This window comes from Strix uralensis, chromosome 12, assembly GCF_047716275.1.
Source record: "Strix uralensis isolate ZFMK-TIS-50842 chromosome 12, bStrUra1, whole genome shotgun sequence".
In the NCBI taxonomy this organism is placed as follows: domain Eukaryota; kingdom Metazoa; phylum Chordata; class Aves; order Strigiformes; family Strigidae; genus Strix; species Strix uralensis.
Window position 1 is genome coordinate 9262891 of NC_133983.1, and position 19044 is coordinate 9281934.

The 19044-nt window shown below is 42.0% G+C and overlaps 1 protein-coding gene across 2 annotated transcripts in view; it reads left to right on the plus strand.

Moving 5' to 3' along the window:
- The window catches only part of ZNF423 (zinc finger protein 423), a 236272-nt gene that overhangs the window by 207490 nt on the left and 9738 nt on the right, over window positions 1–19044 (plus strand). For both annotated transcript variants that reach the window (XM_074881702.1, XM_074881703.1), the window contains 2 exons: window positions 4740–4871; window positions 6474–6589. In XM_074881702.1, the coding sequence (XP_074737803.1) occupies window positions 4740–4871; window positions 6474–6589 (248 nt within the window). The remainder of the gene's footprint in view (window positions 1–4739; window positions 4872–6473; window positions 6590–19044) is intronic.

The following is a 19044-nucleotide window of genomic DNA, read 5'->3' on the forward strand; positions in this document are numbered from 1 at the left end:
GCCAGGCAGGCAAGGGGTCGAAGTGGTTCTCTGAAGGCTTTGTTTTGGAGGGGGGTGTCCATCACTGTCATCCTACCCTGGTCCCAGCCTCTTGCTCCTTCACAAACACTCGGAAAAAATTACTGGAGAAGCTGCTGCTTTTCTTACGTTATAAATTTTTCCCTTTGCTTACTCATTTACTGGAAATGAATTGCATAAACAGAATAGTTCCATGCAGTTTTCATTTTATTTCCCTGTGTTCATTCCAATTTCTGTTTATTTCTATTATAATTAGAGCACATGGCCCATTTAATTCTAACAAATTTATGATATAATGGACAGGAGAAGATTCTCTGTGAACACAGTGTATTAATGCTTTGTTATACTGAATAATAGTATTTCAAAGTTCATTAAAAGTGCAGTTAACTCATGGATGTGTACATCTGAGTACAGGAAAGAGATTCCCCTTTATTGCCTTAATTTGCTGCAGTGGAGTAGAAATATACTGGGAAGCTATAGTACGATATGTACATGGTGTTGTCTGGAATGAGCATCAGATTGTCTTACACGATCTCTCAAATTTGGACTATTGCGGTTATTCCATAAGGGAAAATTTTGCTTTATTAAATCAAAGTTGAAGAGAGAAGTTTTAACTAACAGTAAAGACAATGCCATCTTGATTTTTATTCAAATCTCCTATTTGTTATTGGTGTGATAACATGTCGGTCCACGACAGTGTTAATGCGTACTTTTATATTGCCATTAATATAGTTATAATTAGCAATGCAGCTGATAGAGTACATGGGTTTAATACAGCATTATTAATTATACTGCATCCTCGCCAGGAGGCTGCTAGTGTCGGTTCTCTTAGAGGCTTAGAGACTCACTGTAATATGTATTAAATGCACATTGCTGCAGCAGAAATAGCTTTATGAAGAAGCATATTCCCACTCTAAAATGGGCAGAACGACAGTGTAAGTGCTACTAAGCACCCTATCAACATATTTAAAACTACCCTGCAACCGCATCCGAACTTGGGAACAATGAGCGACATGCTTTGCCACCGCAGTTCAGCTGGGTCTGCGCAACCCGCTAATCCTTGCTAACAGGCAGTAAATTATGTACCTCCAAATTTATACAAATGCCTGCCTTTGACATCAGTGGGCACCACCCAGGTTTCACCTTCAGGATTCAGATAATCAGCTCTCATTCCTACCGGCTTCCCTCAAGACCAGTATGGAAATAAGTATGTGTCTGCCAGGGATCAAATGCTTTTGGAGACAAAAGTAGGTACTGAAAACATTACAGGATACTATCATCTCCCCATGATACTTTTACACAAAGCGCTCTGTTCCTCTTTTGGCCTGACATAGTTTCAGCCTGACAGAATCCAGCAGGCCTGCTTGTTTTAAACAAGAGCACATCCTATTATTTTTTTTGAGAAATGAAGTGTAAAATTAATGCTTATTATTTTGAGCCTAGGAAAAAAAAAAGGCAAGACACCCAAGATTCTAATTTGCTGTGCATTGCTCGTTTAGTCCTGTAATCAATTGATCCCCGCACAGATACACTTATGGAGAAATGGGAGACGATCTAGCACAGCAAGCTGTAAAAATCTGCATTTTATTTTACAAATGAGAGGGGCTGCATAATTCACTTGAGTTATGTAGGTCTCTCGTATATGCTTGTCATGTTTAAAAAAAAAACAGGGGGGGAATAAAAATGAGGGAAATGATTATATGTTTTCTGTTGCTAACGCCCAACGCCACATGTTTGACTGGAGCGTTGGCTGTCACGCCGCATTGTCAAAAAGCTGCCTTGCATGTACCTATATGATCTTATATATTTCAAGGAAGTTATTCTCCAAAGGTGACTGAGTATCCCTATACATGCGCCGTGCTTCTGTGTAAAATAATATGCTGTAAAATGCCATAGAGGAGAGAGTGATTATAGCAGCAATTCTATCTATATCTTTGGGCATTTTCATATTTTGAATACACATGCATGAAAAGAGAAACGTTTGTCATGCTAACCATGGTACTTTTTCCCCCTTTTTTTCTTTCTGGATGGTTTTATAGACACAAGAAATACATAATGGACTCCTGTGGGAGTGGAATAAAAACCCCCACCGGTGAGGAGAAGGCCTTATAATTCAGAAGTGGATTTGCAAATCAAAAGGTCTTGCCTCGAGTGGGATAAATTTCCAGATCTGCAGGAACCCATTATGTTTTATTATTTTTCATTCGAGTTTTAGTTTGTTTGTTATGGGTTTAACTATTTAAAATACTGCAGGGATCAGCGAAGAAAATACACAATCTCTGTTACCTAATTAAACATACCAAGCTTGTAAGAATATACTTCAATTTAAATGCTGAACATTGTTGTTTTTTTAAAATTTTACTGAAATTATAGGTATTTAGGCTGCAAAAGGAGCAGTCGTCTAATCAGCAGTATGTGTCTGTTCGTATTTATGAACACACGTGCTCACACAGGACCATAGGCTGTACATGAATCACTGTTTTCAAATGCCCAGTATGTGGAGGGTAGAAAATTAATGTCAAACATGATTTCTCTGATTTACTCGTAGAAGGAATTCGTTCCATTCCCCCCAGTACCTGCTTTGTCCTCTCCAGGTTTATTGCCGTGTTCGGTTGCTGTACACAGCTGTGTGGCTGGGCATGCTCAGGATGCTCGGCACAAGGCACTTATCCCTTCCCCATCCCTCCTCCCCTCCAGAGCAGATTGTGCAGTCTTCGCAAAGCCAAAACTTTTCAGGCAAGGGTCTGATGGGAGAAGCCAGCCTTACGCTACACAGCGAGGGAAGAGGGTCAGGTTTTGAAACCCATCCGTCAGAGAGGGCAATGTGCCCATCTGTGGAGGCTGCCCAAACAGAGAATTGCAAACCTCATTGCATCCTAGAAATTATCCTAATCTCTGGTTATGGCTGCCCAGGGAATTCGTGGAGCTGCTGCTGTGGAGCCACCAGCCATTTCATCTTTCTGTTCCTGACTCTTTCCTCCCTTTCCTTTTCTCTTTTACCTTCTTCCCAACCCACATGCTTACTTCTCCCCATCTCGCCTCCCACTCCCCCGCCGCAGCTCCGGTGCCAGCGCTCGCCATCGGCGCCCTGCTCTCGCCCTGTGTGCCACCACAGCTGTGCAGGGCAGAGCACCCACTACCACACAGGTTTCCAGAGCCCACTCGGCCTTGAGATGGCGCGGGCAGCTCACCACACACATGTGCTGCTGCACAAGTCACTGGGTGGAATTTTTTTCTTAAATTATTGTTATTTTTCACACTACATGGAGGACTCTCCAAGGCCTGCATGCTCTGGGAGTTGCCTCTGGTTGCAAACATGCCAAGGTGCAAATACACAAGAGCACGGGCACGGGCTGTGCCCAGCATCCTGCATGCAGAGCCACGCCATTTGCCTGCCCTGGCACCTAATTCCCCGCCTTGTAAAAGGGCTTTGGGATCCAGAGAGTACCAAAGGCCTTATAGAAAACAATAGTTTCCCTCTGTTTAGCCCCTTTAAAGATATAAAAAACTAATTTAAAGCAATTGTAAGTAAAGACCATGCTTCTGAAGACTCACATTATTTACAAGATCTAAATGCATTTGGCAAGAGATTTGTTCGTGGTATAATGTAGTCATTTCTTAGCTATCTTGAAAGTAAAAATTGAAGTCAGTGATATTTGAAGATACAAAAATATAGCTGAGTATACATCAAAAGACAGAATTTCTTTAGTTTTTAAAATACGTTTTCATGAAAAGTTTATGTGCTGCCACACTGAAGAAAAGACACATTTTCAGGAAGTATTTACAGAAACCATCCACAAAGTTTTTAAACTTTAGGTGCTTTCTGATCTATAGAAACTGTACATTATGTTGCCTAATTTCTACAACTCCCTCCCTCCCTTCAAGAAAACCAAAGGATTGTTTAATTTTATGTGTGAAAATTGCTTTAATATGGCTCCAGTACCCCCAAAAAAGGCTCACCTCCACCCAGCACCACAAACTTCAGTAGAGAGAAACAACACATAATCTTACAAAAGTGGTAGGCTTGAAACAATAGTAATAATTATTGTTATTTCCCTATGAGTTCGGATAGAATATAGGGGCATTTAAAATGGGCCCTCTGTATTCAATGCTGAAGATGTATGACGTGGAAATTACACTTTCAAATGACATTTAAATACCTTCAATGGTCGCTCTTCACCTTGGTAAAAGTCAAGAGATAAAAAAATTAAGGCTGACACTGCTCTGGGCTCCTTCTATTCTCCGATAGTTTCTTCCCCTCCTGTGTGTTCATAGCGTAGTCTGAGGTGAAGACAGCAATTCAGCCCGCTTTCAGTGTTGTTGGTTGAATTCGCACTGTTAAATTCATTTGAAATGCTGTTTGACTATTTAATAATCTATACCCAGAGCAGGGATGCTCTCCCTTTGTGGCAGGATGCGAGGTGGAGCAGTGCAGTGTTGTCACGAGCCTGGGAGCAGGCGTGTGGGCTCCCGGCGGGTTGATGGCAGCGCTGCTTTCATTGCAGCTGAAAATCAACGCCCCTAAATGTGACTGGGGGCTGTACACCTGAACGGCCCACGCCAGCGGCTTGGCCCGCTTTTCTGATGAGGCCAGAGCCGCGGCAATGCTGCAGGTCCTTGAAGTCGTGCGCGCCGGCACGGGCGTTTCTCGACGACTGCTGCTGCATCCCCGACGCTAATCTGCTGTGTCACTAACAAGTTGTATCATTTGAACCTTGCAGAGGAAGGCATCAATCATGAGTGCAAGCTGTGTAACCAGATGTTTGACTCTCCGGCAAAGCTCCTGTGTCACCTGATTGAGCACAGCTTTGAGGGGATGGGAGGCACATTCAAATGCCCTGTTTGTTTCACAGGTAAGACAGGGAGGCCAAGACAAGCCTCAGTGTGCATGGCTTGATCCAGAAATGACACTCGGGGGATTTGTAAAATACTGTATTCCTTTCTTTGGGAAAAAAGAAATACTGTGCTTGGAAATGTTCAAAATATTGTCTGTCTGAAACTGGGGCTCGCTCCGAAGAGCAGCACTGTGGTGTTTGACACTGAGCAGCACTGCTGCATGTGGTGGGCTCTGCCATCGCCCCCCACAATTCGAAGCCTTTTAAATTCTACCTTGTGGCCTGAAGGTGTGATGCATTTCCAAGTGCAGGACTTGCAAGGTAGGGACCTGTTCTTGCAAGCCCTTATTCACCTGAGCAAGGGCCCTTTAAAGACTAGGTAGCTTGTAGTCCACTCACAGTGGTGAGACTCATGTGCGTAAAGGTTTGATAAGACCAAACTGTACAACTATATCGTTTTGCCAGCCGCTTTCTCAGAGGTTTCTTTAAGCCAAGTCTTCTTGTAGTGGCACATTTCTAACTCTTGTCTTGGGGCTTGCTAGGTATTCCTTCCCTGTAGTTCATTTTAAGTTGTCTCATCAGTGCAAATGATCTTGGGTGATCGTGGTTTTAAAGGATCTGCAGGATGCACATTAAAGGCTGCCTTTTATACTCTCTTCAAAACGGTAGTTAACATCTGCATTTCCAAACTGCTTGAGAGATGAGGATCACATAGGTGTGACAGTGGACCCATTGTCAGTAAAGGGTCATGGCAGCACCTTGGATTCCTTTAACTTCAGTGGGAGTAAGGCGAACCCACGCTTCTTAGGGTTTGGCCCTCAATTTGAGAACCTGCTTTTTATGTGAGCTTGGAGTTAATTTTTCCTTCCCTGAAACATGCTGTAAAATAACTCTTTGAGTGCATGTGTTTAATTCCGCTGAAGAAGCTATTTTCACATACTGATGATCAGTCATATAAAATGAGACAAAAATTAAATGAGATATATTTTTAATCAGCTAAAGCCTGTGGTTCAGTATGTTTCACTTCTGAATTTCACTTTATCAAGTCAGAATAATCATAACGATCCAAAATCATAATGCAAATGCTGTGATATTTGTGATGTTAAATCATAATATTTTTTTTTACACTGAATGGACAACCCATTTACAAGGTCTAAAAATTGTGACAAACCTACCCTTTCAGATTCACATGTTTGCCAGAAATGCTACTCTGAGCTATGTGTCTTCCAGACCAGCCATCAAGGCTTCTCCTGGCCCAGTTGTCCTGCATTAAAAATGCATCTGATGCACCTGCCGTGGGCCCAGGGCTCCCCACAGGAGCAGTGACGTCCTCTCTTTGGTCTGATGATTGAGTTCTTCCAGTTACCCGTGGACAGCGTTAGCTTTATGTGAAATATCAAAAATCCATACAGGATTTAGAGTCTGTTAGAAGTAAGCTGACTGTCAGCCTGGAGACTCTAAATTGACTACTTGTAAGGAAATTCTGCTGAACCAAGTGTATCAGCACTTCTCTGGCAGATATCCTCGGACTTTTCAGAGTCTTTGCCATTGTAAAAGTGTAGTTCAAGACGAGATGCCTTATATGAAGCAATCTTAACTAATTGTACTATGTTGTTTCAGTTTTTGTACAGGCAAACAAACTGCAGCAGCACATCTTTGCAGTCCATGGGCAGGAAGATAAAATTTATGACTGTTCCCAGTGCCCACAGAAGTTCTTCTTTCAAACAGAGCTTCAGGTATGTTTATAACAGGAGTAAAAACAAAGCTAAAGCTGTTCATTTCTCTGTGTAACTGTCACCCTTGTGTAGCATTTAGAAAAGGTGCATACCCTCAGTATGGTCTCTTCTGCCCTTAAACAGTCTCTCAGTCTCCTCCTGCCTCCCCGGGTGCTATCAGGAGAAAGGGGTCTCTGAGCATGACTGGAATAAATAAATAAGACAAGACAGATACCATGATTCTTTATGAGTATTTCTCTTGACAGTAGTGTTGCTACATCCTGACATGTTTACGTCAAACACCTTGTAAATAATTTCTTTTTCTCTATTAATAATTTAGGGACTGATTAACATACAAAGACTAAGCAAATGGTAGCTGTCTCCTCCCCTTCTTCACTATTAAGTCAGAAGTAAAGGAATTTTCCCTACCGAGGTATGAGAGCAAAGCATGGGTGCAGCTCAACACAATGCTTACCAAGACACTAGCATATTAATGAAGCTGCAAGTTGTGCAAACCAGGCATTACATACCAGTTTCCCTGGCAGCACTGGGGGCCTCAGCAGTTTTAGCCTCCATAAAGCCAGTGCTGGGCCCGCACCCATTCCCCGGTGCAGCAAGCCTTGCAGAGGGGCTGGACCCTGCAGCATGCTGCTGCAGCCACCCTCGGGGCCTTGGCCCCAGGGGCCACCTTGGAGCCGTGCTGGTGGGGCTGGGGTTTAAATCACACTCATACCTTTGGTGCTAAACCCACGCAGATGCTGCAGCCTTCACGGTGTGTGTGCCCGATACCTCACAGGGAACAGACCGCTGGAGCTTGCCCTTCTAAAGAGCTTGCCGGGAGGTGCCCGCTCTGGCCATCCTCCTCAGGCATATCTTACCTGTGTGGCACGGCTACCAAAATACTGCTACCGTGCCCTGGCAAATGCAGTCTTTTTATAGAATGGTACCGTGTGCCTCATTTAAATCTATTAGCTTTATAAACCATGATTTACTTAAACTTTGGAGGGTTTTTATTTATCTTGCTGAATTCCCAAGCTGCTGCCTCTTGTGTCGTGCTGTCATGCTGTGGAAGGATGGTTGATCTTTTCACTTTGTTGATTTTATTTTTTTTTTTTTCTCCCAGGGGAATCTCTTCTTTTCCTTGTTCTAGCAACCTGATTTGCATAAGTGTACAAAAGTTTTAACTATACCTTGTTAATATTTTAATAAAGTCAGCAGATTTTGGGTTTGTGTGTTCTCACTATGAACGTTTTATGAAGGCAACAGTGGCTTGCAAAGCCAGCTCTGATTTTTCCTCCAATTTTTCCTTTAAAGTAGGGTTTGGTCAAAATGCCAGCACAATTAGAATGGGCACACTGGCTTCCTAGGTCACTGCATTAACCTTTAAAATCAGATGGTCAAATAAAGAGAACCTTGTTAAATTATAGTCTTAAAAGTGGCCCGTTTTTTACAGTTAACAGTTCTAATTACATAGTGATTCAATTGTGAAATGTTGTGCATTGCAAAATATCTGCAAATAGCAGCTTTAATCAGATAAATTATGATTGTAATTTTCCAGTTTTTATGCAGGATTTGTGTGCACTTAAAATTTCTGTGCTCATAATAATTACATGAGTAGTTTTGAATGGTGTTGGCTGAATGAAAATTCAATACCTAGCTGCACAGTTTTCATCTTTATTTCAGCGGTGACTCAGAAATGTGTGCTTACTTGATGCCAGGGATTTTACTAATTGAGATACCTGAGCCGAGGAGGACACAAAATTTGTATAAATCAGTTAGAAATTCTCAAGACTTTTGAACCAGTCTGCCTTGGCACAATTATTTCATCAGTTTCAAATGTATAAGCTGCCTGCTTTAGATTCCTCACCTGTTGATTATATTTTTGTTGAGTAATGAAGATTTAGTATTATTTTAGTGAACCAGTTGTTCAGCTGCTAGTTAGGGTTAAGTCTGCATAAGCCTTTCAGTCTTTTCAGTTGTTCTTATGTGGGCAAATCACCATCTATCAAGGGGTTCCACTTGGTGAATTTGACTTTTTGGTTCTGATCTTGCTTTCCCACTGGCATAAAACAACTAGTGTCAAAATCTGAACCTATGCTTTGTTTTACTTCTTTGTATTTTTAAGTGAAACCACTGAAAATACTTTTTAAAAAGTTGAATATTCAACTATTTCAAGAAGAAATTTAGAGTAGGGTGCTTACAGAAAAGCAAGAAAAATAAGGAGGGTGGGGAAGATGACAGGTGGCACAAGGAAAGGTAACTTTTAGAGATGTTATGGAGCGGCATGAATTAGCCCCGCTGATTTGTGAATATTTCTTTAAACAGTTAGGGTAAACACTGAGTAAGCCCAGAAGGGCACGTGTGTGCCATGTGATGAGAAATGTTGCCACTGTAAATGTACTTTTAGCGGTTGGTGCAAATACTGCTTTGGCAGCGTAACGCTCTGGAAGCAATCAAACCCTCTTTGCACTTCCAAACTAGTGGTCGTATTTTAATATAGGTTTATTCTTTGAAGTTTACACCATTTGATGGAGCCGTAAAACCAAGGCTTAAGAAAGCTCTGAGGAACAGAGCTCATTCTATAAACGGTGGAAATTCTGGTGTGAATCTGGAGCGATGAGTCAGTGAGGTTACCTTGATGATATTGCCAGAAGAAAAGAAAACAGAGTGTTATTTAACTGCTTACATTATCTCCTTGGAAATAAGGAAAGAAAACATGGTAAGGTTAAGTATGAAACACAAAGGAAACAGTATGTGTGATAACCCCACGTACCCTTAGGGCAGAAGAGGAAAGGCTGGTAGCTCCGCGTTTTTCACATCCTCAGTTTGTGAGATTGACAGCTATGAATATGATGAAAATCTCCTGAAATAAAGTAAATCTATAGCTAATGTATAGAACACCAAGGCTATGGCATTTCATGCCCCCTACTGAAACATGCTTACTGAAACAAGTGTAGAGGTGGAGATTTGGGGGGTTCCTCGCGCGTAGGGCGGGAGGAGCCCTTTCAAACAGAGCCCCATCTCTAGGACCTGTGTGAGGAGCTGCCGGCCGCCGGCGGCATGCTGCTTCTCACAGGCAGCTGAGGCCACAGCAGCACGCAGGGCATTCGGACGTGGGAGATGAGCTAGCTCTTTGACAACTGAAATTTTGGTCTTTACTATTTAAAACATGGCAGGGAGCCCTGCCAACACTGAAGATGGGTCAGAAATTATGACACATAATGGGTGCTGAGAGTTATATTCGTGGTGTGATTCACAGCAGGGAAAGATACCTCCTCAATTGCTTGCATCAAGAATTACATTAAGCAAATTGTGACTGAGCAGTGATTTTCAGAGGAGACTTAAGGAGGATTTTCATATGTACTCTTTTGCCACACTGCTTTTTCCAAGGAGCCATCACATAACCAATGAAGTATTTGTATTTAAAGGATTAATTCCTGCTGTTTGCTTGTGTACTGTTAATCATACCGTTTCCTCCTAAATGATTACAATTGATGAAAACTAAGGCAAGGGATATAATAAACAATGCGCAAATAATCCAGGTACCAAGGGAGCAAGGTACCTGCCAGGTCTTTCCTAGCACAGGTGTTCAGGTGTTTTATTGCCTGCTATGAATAAAGGGCTTTCTTTTCTGTTCAGATTTGGAGATATGTCAAACCACTAAATTAAGGGAGCTTCACTGGAGGAATTTGCTGTCATTTTAAGTGCCCACTTTCTTTAAACATACACATACCGAAAGGAGAGTGGCTACTATGGCTCATTGGCTAACACTGTGGTCTGTCTCCCTCCTCATTTTATTTTATGTGAAAAGCTGGCAATTTTCATATATCCATAAACAAGCATGAGCTACTGCACAGAAATTGCACTCATTATATTAATAATGATTTACCATGAACGTCCTCCAGGGGCTTGATTTGGTCCACATCAAAGTCCTTGGGATTCTTTCTGCTGATTAGAGCAGATCAAGCCCTAAGCAGGTTTTCTTTTTTTAAGTCTGCTTTTAATGTCAGCTCGATGTTAGATGTGTCTCCTGTAGAGGGCTGCATCCTGCCCAGGCAAGGGGGGCACCGCAGCAAGCCCCCACATAGTCTGATGTGGCCCGATGGGGCATGTTAAGATGCTGCTCTGTACCCGTGGTGGCTTCCTTGGCAGTGGGGCAATGAGGAGCAACATCTCCAACTGTTCATGCCAGTGGTCCTTGGGCCATTTGGGTACAACAGTGTCCCCTGAAGCATGTGGGGAGAATGAGAGCCTCTTGGCTCGAATGTGACCCACCTGCACCCAGGCGAGTCTACAGGGCTACATCTAAGGGCTCAGTTTACGACCAACGGTCGGAGCACCGAAGAAAGACTTAAGCAATTTTGGGTCTGTACCCAGCTGTTCAAAATCTTTTAAAGGTTAATGTCTCCAGCTCCTACCTGAATAATGGGCTTTAACTACTTCCTGAGGGTACACGAAAGCTTACTTAAATAGAAGTAAAATTTTTCTTACAAACAGCTCTATGTGCTTGAAACACTATGAAATATCTCAGTGCTTCTGGGCTCCAGTGTCCATACAGTCAGTGAGAGAAAAGCAAATCTATGGTATTTTGATGAAGTTGCAGAAAATATTTTTCCCTGAGGGAGTGTGTGGATGACAGGACAAATGGGACCTGAAATGTGGCTCTATCTCAAGGCAGAACTTTCACTTAATGTAACTTCTGCTGTGTTTCAGAACTTATGTGTGACTTAGGTGTTAAACACCAGGAGCTTCTTGCTGGAAACAAACCACAAGGTCTTTCTAAGTTTCATATGAAGCACCCACAAAATCATGAGTAGAATTAATTTTCTGCAAGTACAATCCATTTTTTTCTTTTAAACAGAATTTATATCTTTGCATTTTGGTTGTCAATATGCTCTTAAGAGTCTGTTATATGTCTTTCCTTTTTTTTTTTTTTTTTTTAATGTTAGCTCTCCTTTAAAATCCTGAAAATGACCTAGTCAGTTATCCTAGCAGATTTGGCTAGCGTTTCTTAAAAAATGTTGCTGTGGTGCTTGGAGTATTGTTAAATTTTAATTATTAGTAGTTACAAAGCTAATAAATTACAAGAATACCAAAATCTATTCCAGCCATATTGCTGGGTTTCATTCAGACGCAGTCAGATAATTATAACTAACAATAATTAAAAATTAAAAGTGCTGTAGGCACATACCCATCATGTTGAGTCTGTCTGCCTGAACATTCTTTATGGACTGCAAAACCACAAGTTTTATCTCTGATCTGTTGTCACAGTAGGGAAGAGTTTTACCTATTAGGTCTCTGGTTTTCAATATGTATGTTTAAATTCAGGGGAGGAGGAATATGTGGCTGTAAAAATTTGGGATCAGGAGCAGGCTTTCATAAGGACCAAAGCTAAGAAATGCCATTATAGACTGTGTGGGGCTGTTGCTGGGCTCTGCAGCAGCTGCAGTTGAGGTTCTGTGCAGGTGATGCTGGAGGTTTCCTGGGCCTGACATCCACAGAGGTTAACGCTATATGTAAGAGCAAAGGCTGTTCATACTCATACACCTCTGTGTGATTTGTTGGCACCTTCTTCCCTAGCACAAAATGAAGTGGTATTTCCTGCGTCTGGGGCTGGGGATGCCCTGGGAACAGCCACGTAATCCAGACCGCATGGCCTCTTTGTGTGGCCACTTCTGCTGAAACAGAGGATGATGCAGAAATCTTGAATTGCCCTGTGTTTGACGTAGTGACAAGGTGTAGCATTTTTTCATTTGCAGAGATGATTCTGATCAATATATTGCTGCATCTTTATCATCTCTGAAGTCTCTTCAGTCAGATATAGAAAGATCTCTCAAATCTGCAAAGACTCACTTGAGATGAAGCTTGGAAATGTCTGGCACTGGAGTAGCGTGTACCCTAACAAAAAACCCTCCTTCGTTTCTTACACCATTAACGCTGTTCTGTGGCTGGCCCCGGCTAACAAAGTGTATGCAACTTTGCATTAACGTGTGCAGAAAACCCAGCAGTGATGCAGAGTAGAGGAAAAAAAGAAGGGAGCCAGGTGAAAGGCATCGTTTCAGTCATTAATGCACTTAAGCGCACCCAAGTGTCAACATGTGTGATCAAGTGTAAGGAGGCATGTCGTTCCAATGTGGCAGCGCTGGCACACAGAAGGGGCTTCCTACAGCAGAGATGGCACTTGGATCCGGTGCTCAGGCTGCCCAGCTAAACCCGTCGTTGCCTGTCATCTATGCCCTAGGGCAAGGGTCCAACCAACTTTTGCGTAGGCACCATGCCATCCCAACAGATGGGCAGGAGTGTAAGCCGCCAAGAGACAATGTATATGCATCAATTGTGTTTACTGAAAGCACAATTCCTGGCTGGAAATGTCCAAATGTCTATTTATTCTGAGATAAGATGCCTTTAGTTAATGGATATGGAAATGCAGCCTAGCTTTGAACTGATTGCTTTATATACATTGCAACACATAATGCAGACACATAAATGTAAGATGTGCTGATTAGGGGGAGCCCAGTTAAAGGTTTGTCATGACACAGAGTCCCTCCTAAAATTGAATTGAAGTGCCAGGGTAGTGCTTGCCTCTAAGTATTGGAGACCAAATTTTGTAGGAGCCGCAGATAACTATACAAATTGCTGGTGCAATATATAATGATATGCAAAGAGTCAACCTTTTACACTTGCAGGTTTTCCTTTGCACACAGACATCTAAGCTCACCTACCCTCTTAGTGATGAAAACCATTTTTGCTTGCATAGGTAAATGAGGGTGATACATTAATCCAGACCAAAGCTAGATCAGTTTACACATCTTGCTGAAGAAGTGACAGAAAGAGAAAAATAATCTAATATGCTTTTATATTTGGCAATATTGTTGCCCAGCAAAACCAGTAATTTATGGAAGCATCCAGAGAGGAGTCAGTATGCACAGATTAAAGGGTGTTTCCTTCCCCTACTTGTTAGCTTTATTCAATTAAGACTTGTTAGTGTTCTTGAAAGACGGGTTTTAAAGACCCTCCTGAATATACAATTTGGTATTCATAAAGATCCAGGCATACTATATGTAAATAAATAAAGCAGGAATGTTTTACTTCCAGATACTTTAATGCATTCCCATCTTCTCGGAAGCAGAGCACATGGGCTGTGTTAAACATCCATCCTTGACCAAAAGGAGGAAGTACAGGAGAAGAAATGAGAAATGGATTTTCTTTCAGAAAGACCAGATTGCACTCTCTGGTCTGGCAATAACAATTACTAATGACATTTAGAGAGAAATTAAGGATGAGAAATGCAAGTTGGCATTTCAGCAGTGCCAGTCAGTAACGTTGCATCAGAGCTCACAGGAGAGATGAGAAAAAGTTTAGGGATGGAAAATTAATTTTGTTATGTCAACAATTAACAAATACCTTTTCTTCATTCTTTACCACACTGTCACAAATTATCACTGTGATAGTATTTAGCAGCTCCTCAAGTGAATGAAATAGTACTTTGAAATCCTTATTTCTGGAGTCAAATGCACACATTTGTATTTTGCTCTGTTTTGTTGAACAATGGATGATAGAAAGAGGTTCAAACCGACCAGGGAGGAAGAAAAATGAGGTCTTGAATGTGTCGTAGCAAGGATATTCTGTGTGGCTTCTCTCTGTAGGTCTCTGTGGTTTTTATAACTGTGAATGAATTAAGTTTACTAGCATGTTTTCTGAGGTGTTTCTTTCCTGTTTTACAAATTTGGAAAGGCAGAGGTTGAACAATATACGCAGATCCATGCAGGAAAATTTTGGAGGAGCCAGACATAAAGCCCTGGAAGCTTCAGACCTCTTAATGGAAGTCCTTCGTATGTTCACAAGGTGAAATCCCTGTCCCCACAGGAGGGTGGTAAGAAGCCCCATTTCCTGCTGTTCTGCGTAAAGCCACAGGGCAAAGGGGCCATAAGCTGTCGGTCTGTGAGCGTGGCCATCAGCACAGCTGGCTGTGTGGGGATGGCGTCCTCAGGGACAGCAGATCTGGGTACCACTGCCTACCAGGCTTGGTAACACATGCCTTTCTAAGCAGGACATAGTCCTTAAAATAGAAACAGAACATCTGTGTAAAATGTAGGCAAATACGACATTTTTCATTTTGTTTTCTCTTCAAAAAGTCTTGTCACATTTTTCTTTGCTGGTAGGAAGAGATCTCTAATAGAGCCCCTTTGATTTTCTTCTGCTGTAGTAGCTGCTGTGGAACATACTTTGGGGTCTGAGCACAGATTAGCTCCGTTTCCTCCTGTAAGTGTCGCTAGCATCCAAAGGAACTGGCTTCATTTTTCAAAGGAAGAGGGATGCTGCACTAGAAAGGGCAGAGCATAAGCATTGTTTAAAGAAAATAGTGGAGCTTGATCAGCCTCTGTTTTAAAGCGCTCGTCAAAGGTGGTGTACAGCATCCTTTTTAAAGTTCAGTCTCTTCATTTGCTTGCTGCTAGAGCAAAACCGGGGATGCTTGTCCAGACATAACAGTATATGCCTGAGTGTTTTCACAAGAAATGTCTAGATCATTAAATATAATAGGTCTCAGCTGCAGTTTTGATCACTGAAGCATGCACACAATTCATCACAGCAAATTAGGTACGTCTTTGTAACTTATCTTTCTGCAATTTGCTGGCACTTTTAGAGAGCTGAAACTTATATTGTATGTGCTGCAGAAGCCATTTCAGATAAAATATTCTGTGTTTATTGTTGGAGAACAAGGATTCACTAATAACAAAAACATGGAGCAGTGTATGTTTCTGCTCCTGCATCTTGCAGAACCAGCAGTAGTACCAGCAGAGATCCCCAGCCGCATTCATTATTTATATATTTTAGTGAATTTCTTGTCTGCAGTAAAAGAGATATAAGCTTCAACATCAGACTGTTTGTGCCAAATTCTATCCTACAGCCCATTCAGGAAACCTGAGGCAGCCATGGTTCTCAGTCATTACACAGCCCATTTATCTGATTGGAGTTTTGTCCTCTCTGCCTTGCTGAAACATCGCTTGTTCTTTAAAAGCTTAGTTTGACCTTTGGAAAGAAAAGGCATTTGCTATTTTAATTTTATTTTTTTTAGAGGGAACCCAAACCTACTTAAATGGAAATTGGCATTCAAAAGCAGCACAGTTATTGAAAAGCATTTACTTTATTACTAGAAGAGAACAGACGCTAGTGGGCTCGAAAATTGCATTTCAGTGGATTCATCAGTTTGAGTCACTAGTTAGTCTGTGAACAGATGGATATATTTGTAACAGTTAACATGAATTTATACCCTGGATTTTTACATTTGCCTTTAAGAGCACTGCTATCTTAGCTGCTGACTAGAAGGGTTTGGAGATGTGTTTTGTTTTATTTTTCTGAAAGAGGATATGGTTATTTCTAATTGCGGAGATTTCTTACATCATAGAAAGCACCTCAGTTTTCAGAAATGTGAATGATATATAACTACTGTGTAAGGAAAATGTTGTAAAAGAATCCCCCAGTACGGCTGTTGCAGAAAAAATAAACATCTCAGCCTAAACCTAGATAAACCCCCATGGACTGAGAAAATAATTTTCAATAACCAGATATTTTTAACTCTGTGTATGAAGGTAGTAATCACAGTCGCCTGTATTTGCATCTAGGGTCTGCCACAGTCTAATTGCTTGTCTCTTTTTTCCCCTGAAATTTAAGGCTACTGGTTAACAGAGCAATGCATTAAGCACTCCATCTCCAAAATAGAAAGAAATACTGCCCTAGCCTCTACCATGTGGCATCTTTAGGTTTTGGGGATTTCGTTTAAATCTGAAATTTATGTCCAGGAGAAATAAATTATTAGATTGTAAAAGCAGCTGGGGAGGGAGTAAATATAGTCTCTTTTGTCCTCTATATCATTTCCCCAGGAAGATAATAAATGTGTGGCAAGCGTCTTGTGTTTCCTCAGTCATACAAATGTTGTGTGTGTGTTGTATTTCAGACGTGAAGCCTAAATTCCAGACAGGAAATCCTGGAGTGATACTGTACTGCTGTTGCCTACTGCTGCGGTGCTGGCAGAGCCCCCATCACTTTTACTGTTAGAAGGAATTTGAAAAATAGTTCCATGAAGAAATTTAAAAGGCCTTGTGTGTACCTCTGATTTGCTGAGTAAGCGATTTAGGGTGTAATCCTAGGGTTTATCTCCTTGGCCAGTGAAAGGCAGTGGGAGCAGCAGTTCCAGCACTGGCTGCCAGAGCAAGCTGAGGACAGGAGTCCTGCCCTGTGGCCTGATCCAGAGGGCCAGTTTTCCCAGGGTGATTTTAAAGAGCACAAGAGAGACTCCTGCTAATTCTTCACTGCCTTACCTGTTCTCATTGCACTGTGAGGTCAGATACATGGAGTAAGCATGACGTAGTAGTCAGGAAAAAATGGGGCCTGATAAGAACAGAAGGAGAAGGTGTAGTTAGAAAGTCAGTTGGTAACTTGCTTTTCTGCACCTGGGCTTGTGTATAAGGCTGTCATTGCCTGCACCTCCATGCTCCTGCAGGAAGGTTGTCGGTATTTTCTACCCAGCCTACTTCCAGGGACCTGAAAACAGCCCTGGAACAGCCTTGCTGCTCGTTCTTTCTGAAGTTGCTTTCAGAGAAGTATATTCAATCATATACTAATGTTTGTGTAATTAATACTCTACTTTAATATTGTATTTTGAGAGTAGTTTTATATCTCCTTTTGACCAGAGGGGAAAGGAAGAAAGATAAAATAATTTAGAATACGGCTTGTTTCCAGATTGTGCCTGATCTGCGGTTTCTGCTTATGTTAAATGAAAATGGGATGGGAATGTTTGATGCATGGGCTGGTTGCGCATGTGCAGTGACCCAACTTGTGCAGTAACTGCTAATGGATGGATTGCTAATGCTGTCTTCTTTCTTCATGTTTCATGTTAATAGAATAACTTACAAGATACTAAACAGTGTATCCTTAATGAAGCAATGGGTCTCTGTTGGAAAAATCTAGTTGATAGAGGTATGACCGCATGTGCTGATGGGATCAGTGTAGAGACAGCTTATGGCTCTGTGTAAGGTCAGCTTGGGTTCAGAGAGGCTCCGTCACCCCAACTCTGCATGAGCCAGCCCAGATTTGGCAGCAGCAGTCCTGAGTTTATCAACTCATCTGTGCTTGAGCTGGTTTGCTGCAGAGCGTCTCATGTGTCTTCTGTGCCATGTCCTGGGCAGGCGGTGTGGACACCCCGAGGTCGCCCCCGCGCAGATCACATCCGCAGAACCAAACTGCCTTGGCTTTGCACCGTGCAGAAACAGCCAAGGCACTGCCCACGCCACGCCAGCCCTGGGGGAGAGCTCCTGCCTGACCACTGAGCCTCCTCATTTGTTTTTGTTGCACAGTTAAACCTGAATAAATCGCCACAGGCATTGAGGTTTGACTGCATATAGCATATCTGTCATTGGTGCATTACATTACTGTGTCTCCAAAAGGAGTGGAGAGGAGGTTTAGAACATATTTACTTCTGAAAAATTCGTTCTCCTTTGGGGCTGACACATGCTCTTAGTCTTTGCATGAAATCACGATTGTTTAAAATGTAGTATCTTGCTGTTTAGAAGGCAGATTTTCCTGAGACCAGTGACACTGTTGTAATGGAGTAGCACTGACTGGAAAAACCCATTTTTTTAACAGTTACAGTTGTTTCACACACCTACCACAGCAATGTTGCCTTGTTATTTTGTCTTGTGATATCCTGGAGGAGACTACTCATGTTGGTGATATTTTGGCCCCTCTCTTACTTATGGGAACAAATCCTTCTTGGATCTTTCACACTACTAGCTCCTCTGGGGTTAATTCCTCAAGGCAGCGGGCAGTGGGCTGATCACAATCCTGTCTGCAGATTTCTGCTCTGCAGGTGGCATGTACACTTAACGGGGCGGCATGTAAAGTACTTCTATAAACTGTGGCCTTGCTATTTTATAGCAAAGAGACTTGCTTTGGAGGATTTTTATGCCTCTTTTGAAATTAGAAACCAGCAATAATAGCCATTACATCCAAGGCAACAGGTCACTGACCAGCCATTTTGTCAGCCCGAGCAGTATGTGGGCATCACGTGACAGAATATTTATCTGCCTCTAAGAAAAATATGTCCATAACACAAGGCAATACAATTTGTCAGATCAGTATCCCATTACAGGGGATTTTACTTTAGTTGCCACATTTAAAAAGAATTACCAATAGAAGGACTGTCATGTGCTGTAGCCTCGCTGCAGGTAGGCACGGCTCGTGTGAAGTCCGGCTGTCTGCACTTGCTTATGTGGTCCAGGGAACTTGGTTCAGCTGCAACTCCCATTGTTCAGTGGAGAATGTTGCCTAACTGAAGAGTGCAAGAGGTGCCCTGTTAATGTCTGCATTAAAATTCATAGTTAAGGCTGAAACTGATTTATACCTGGTCCTTAACACCAGGAATATCTAACTGCAGGGAAAAAAACCTACAAAAAAATCAGATGGTGTTCAGTGACCCT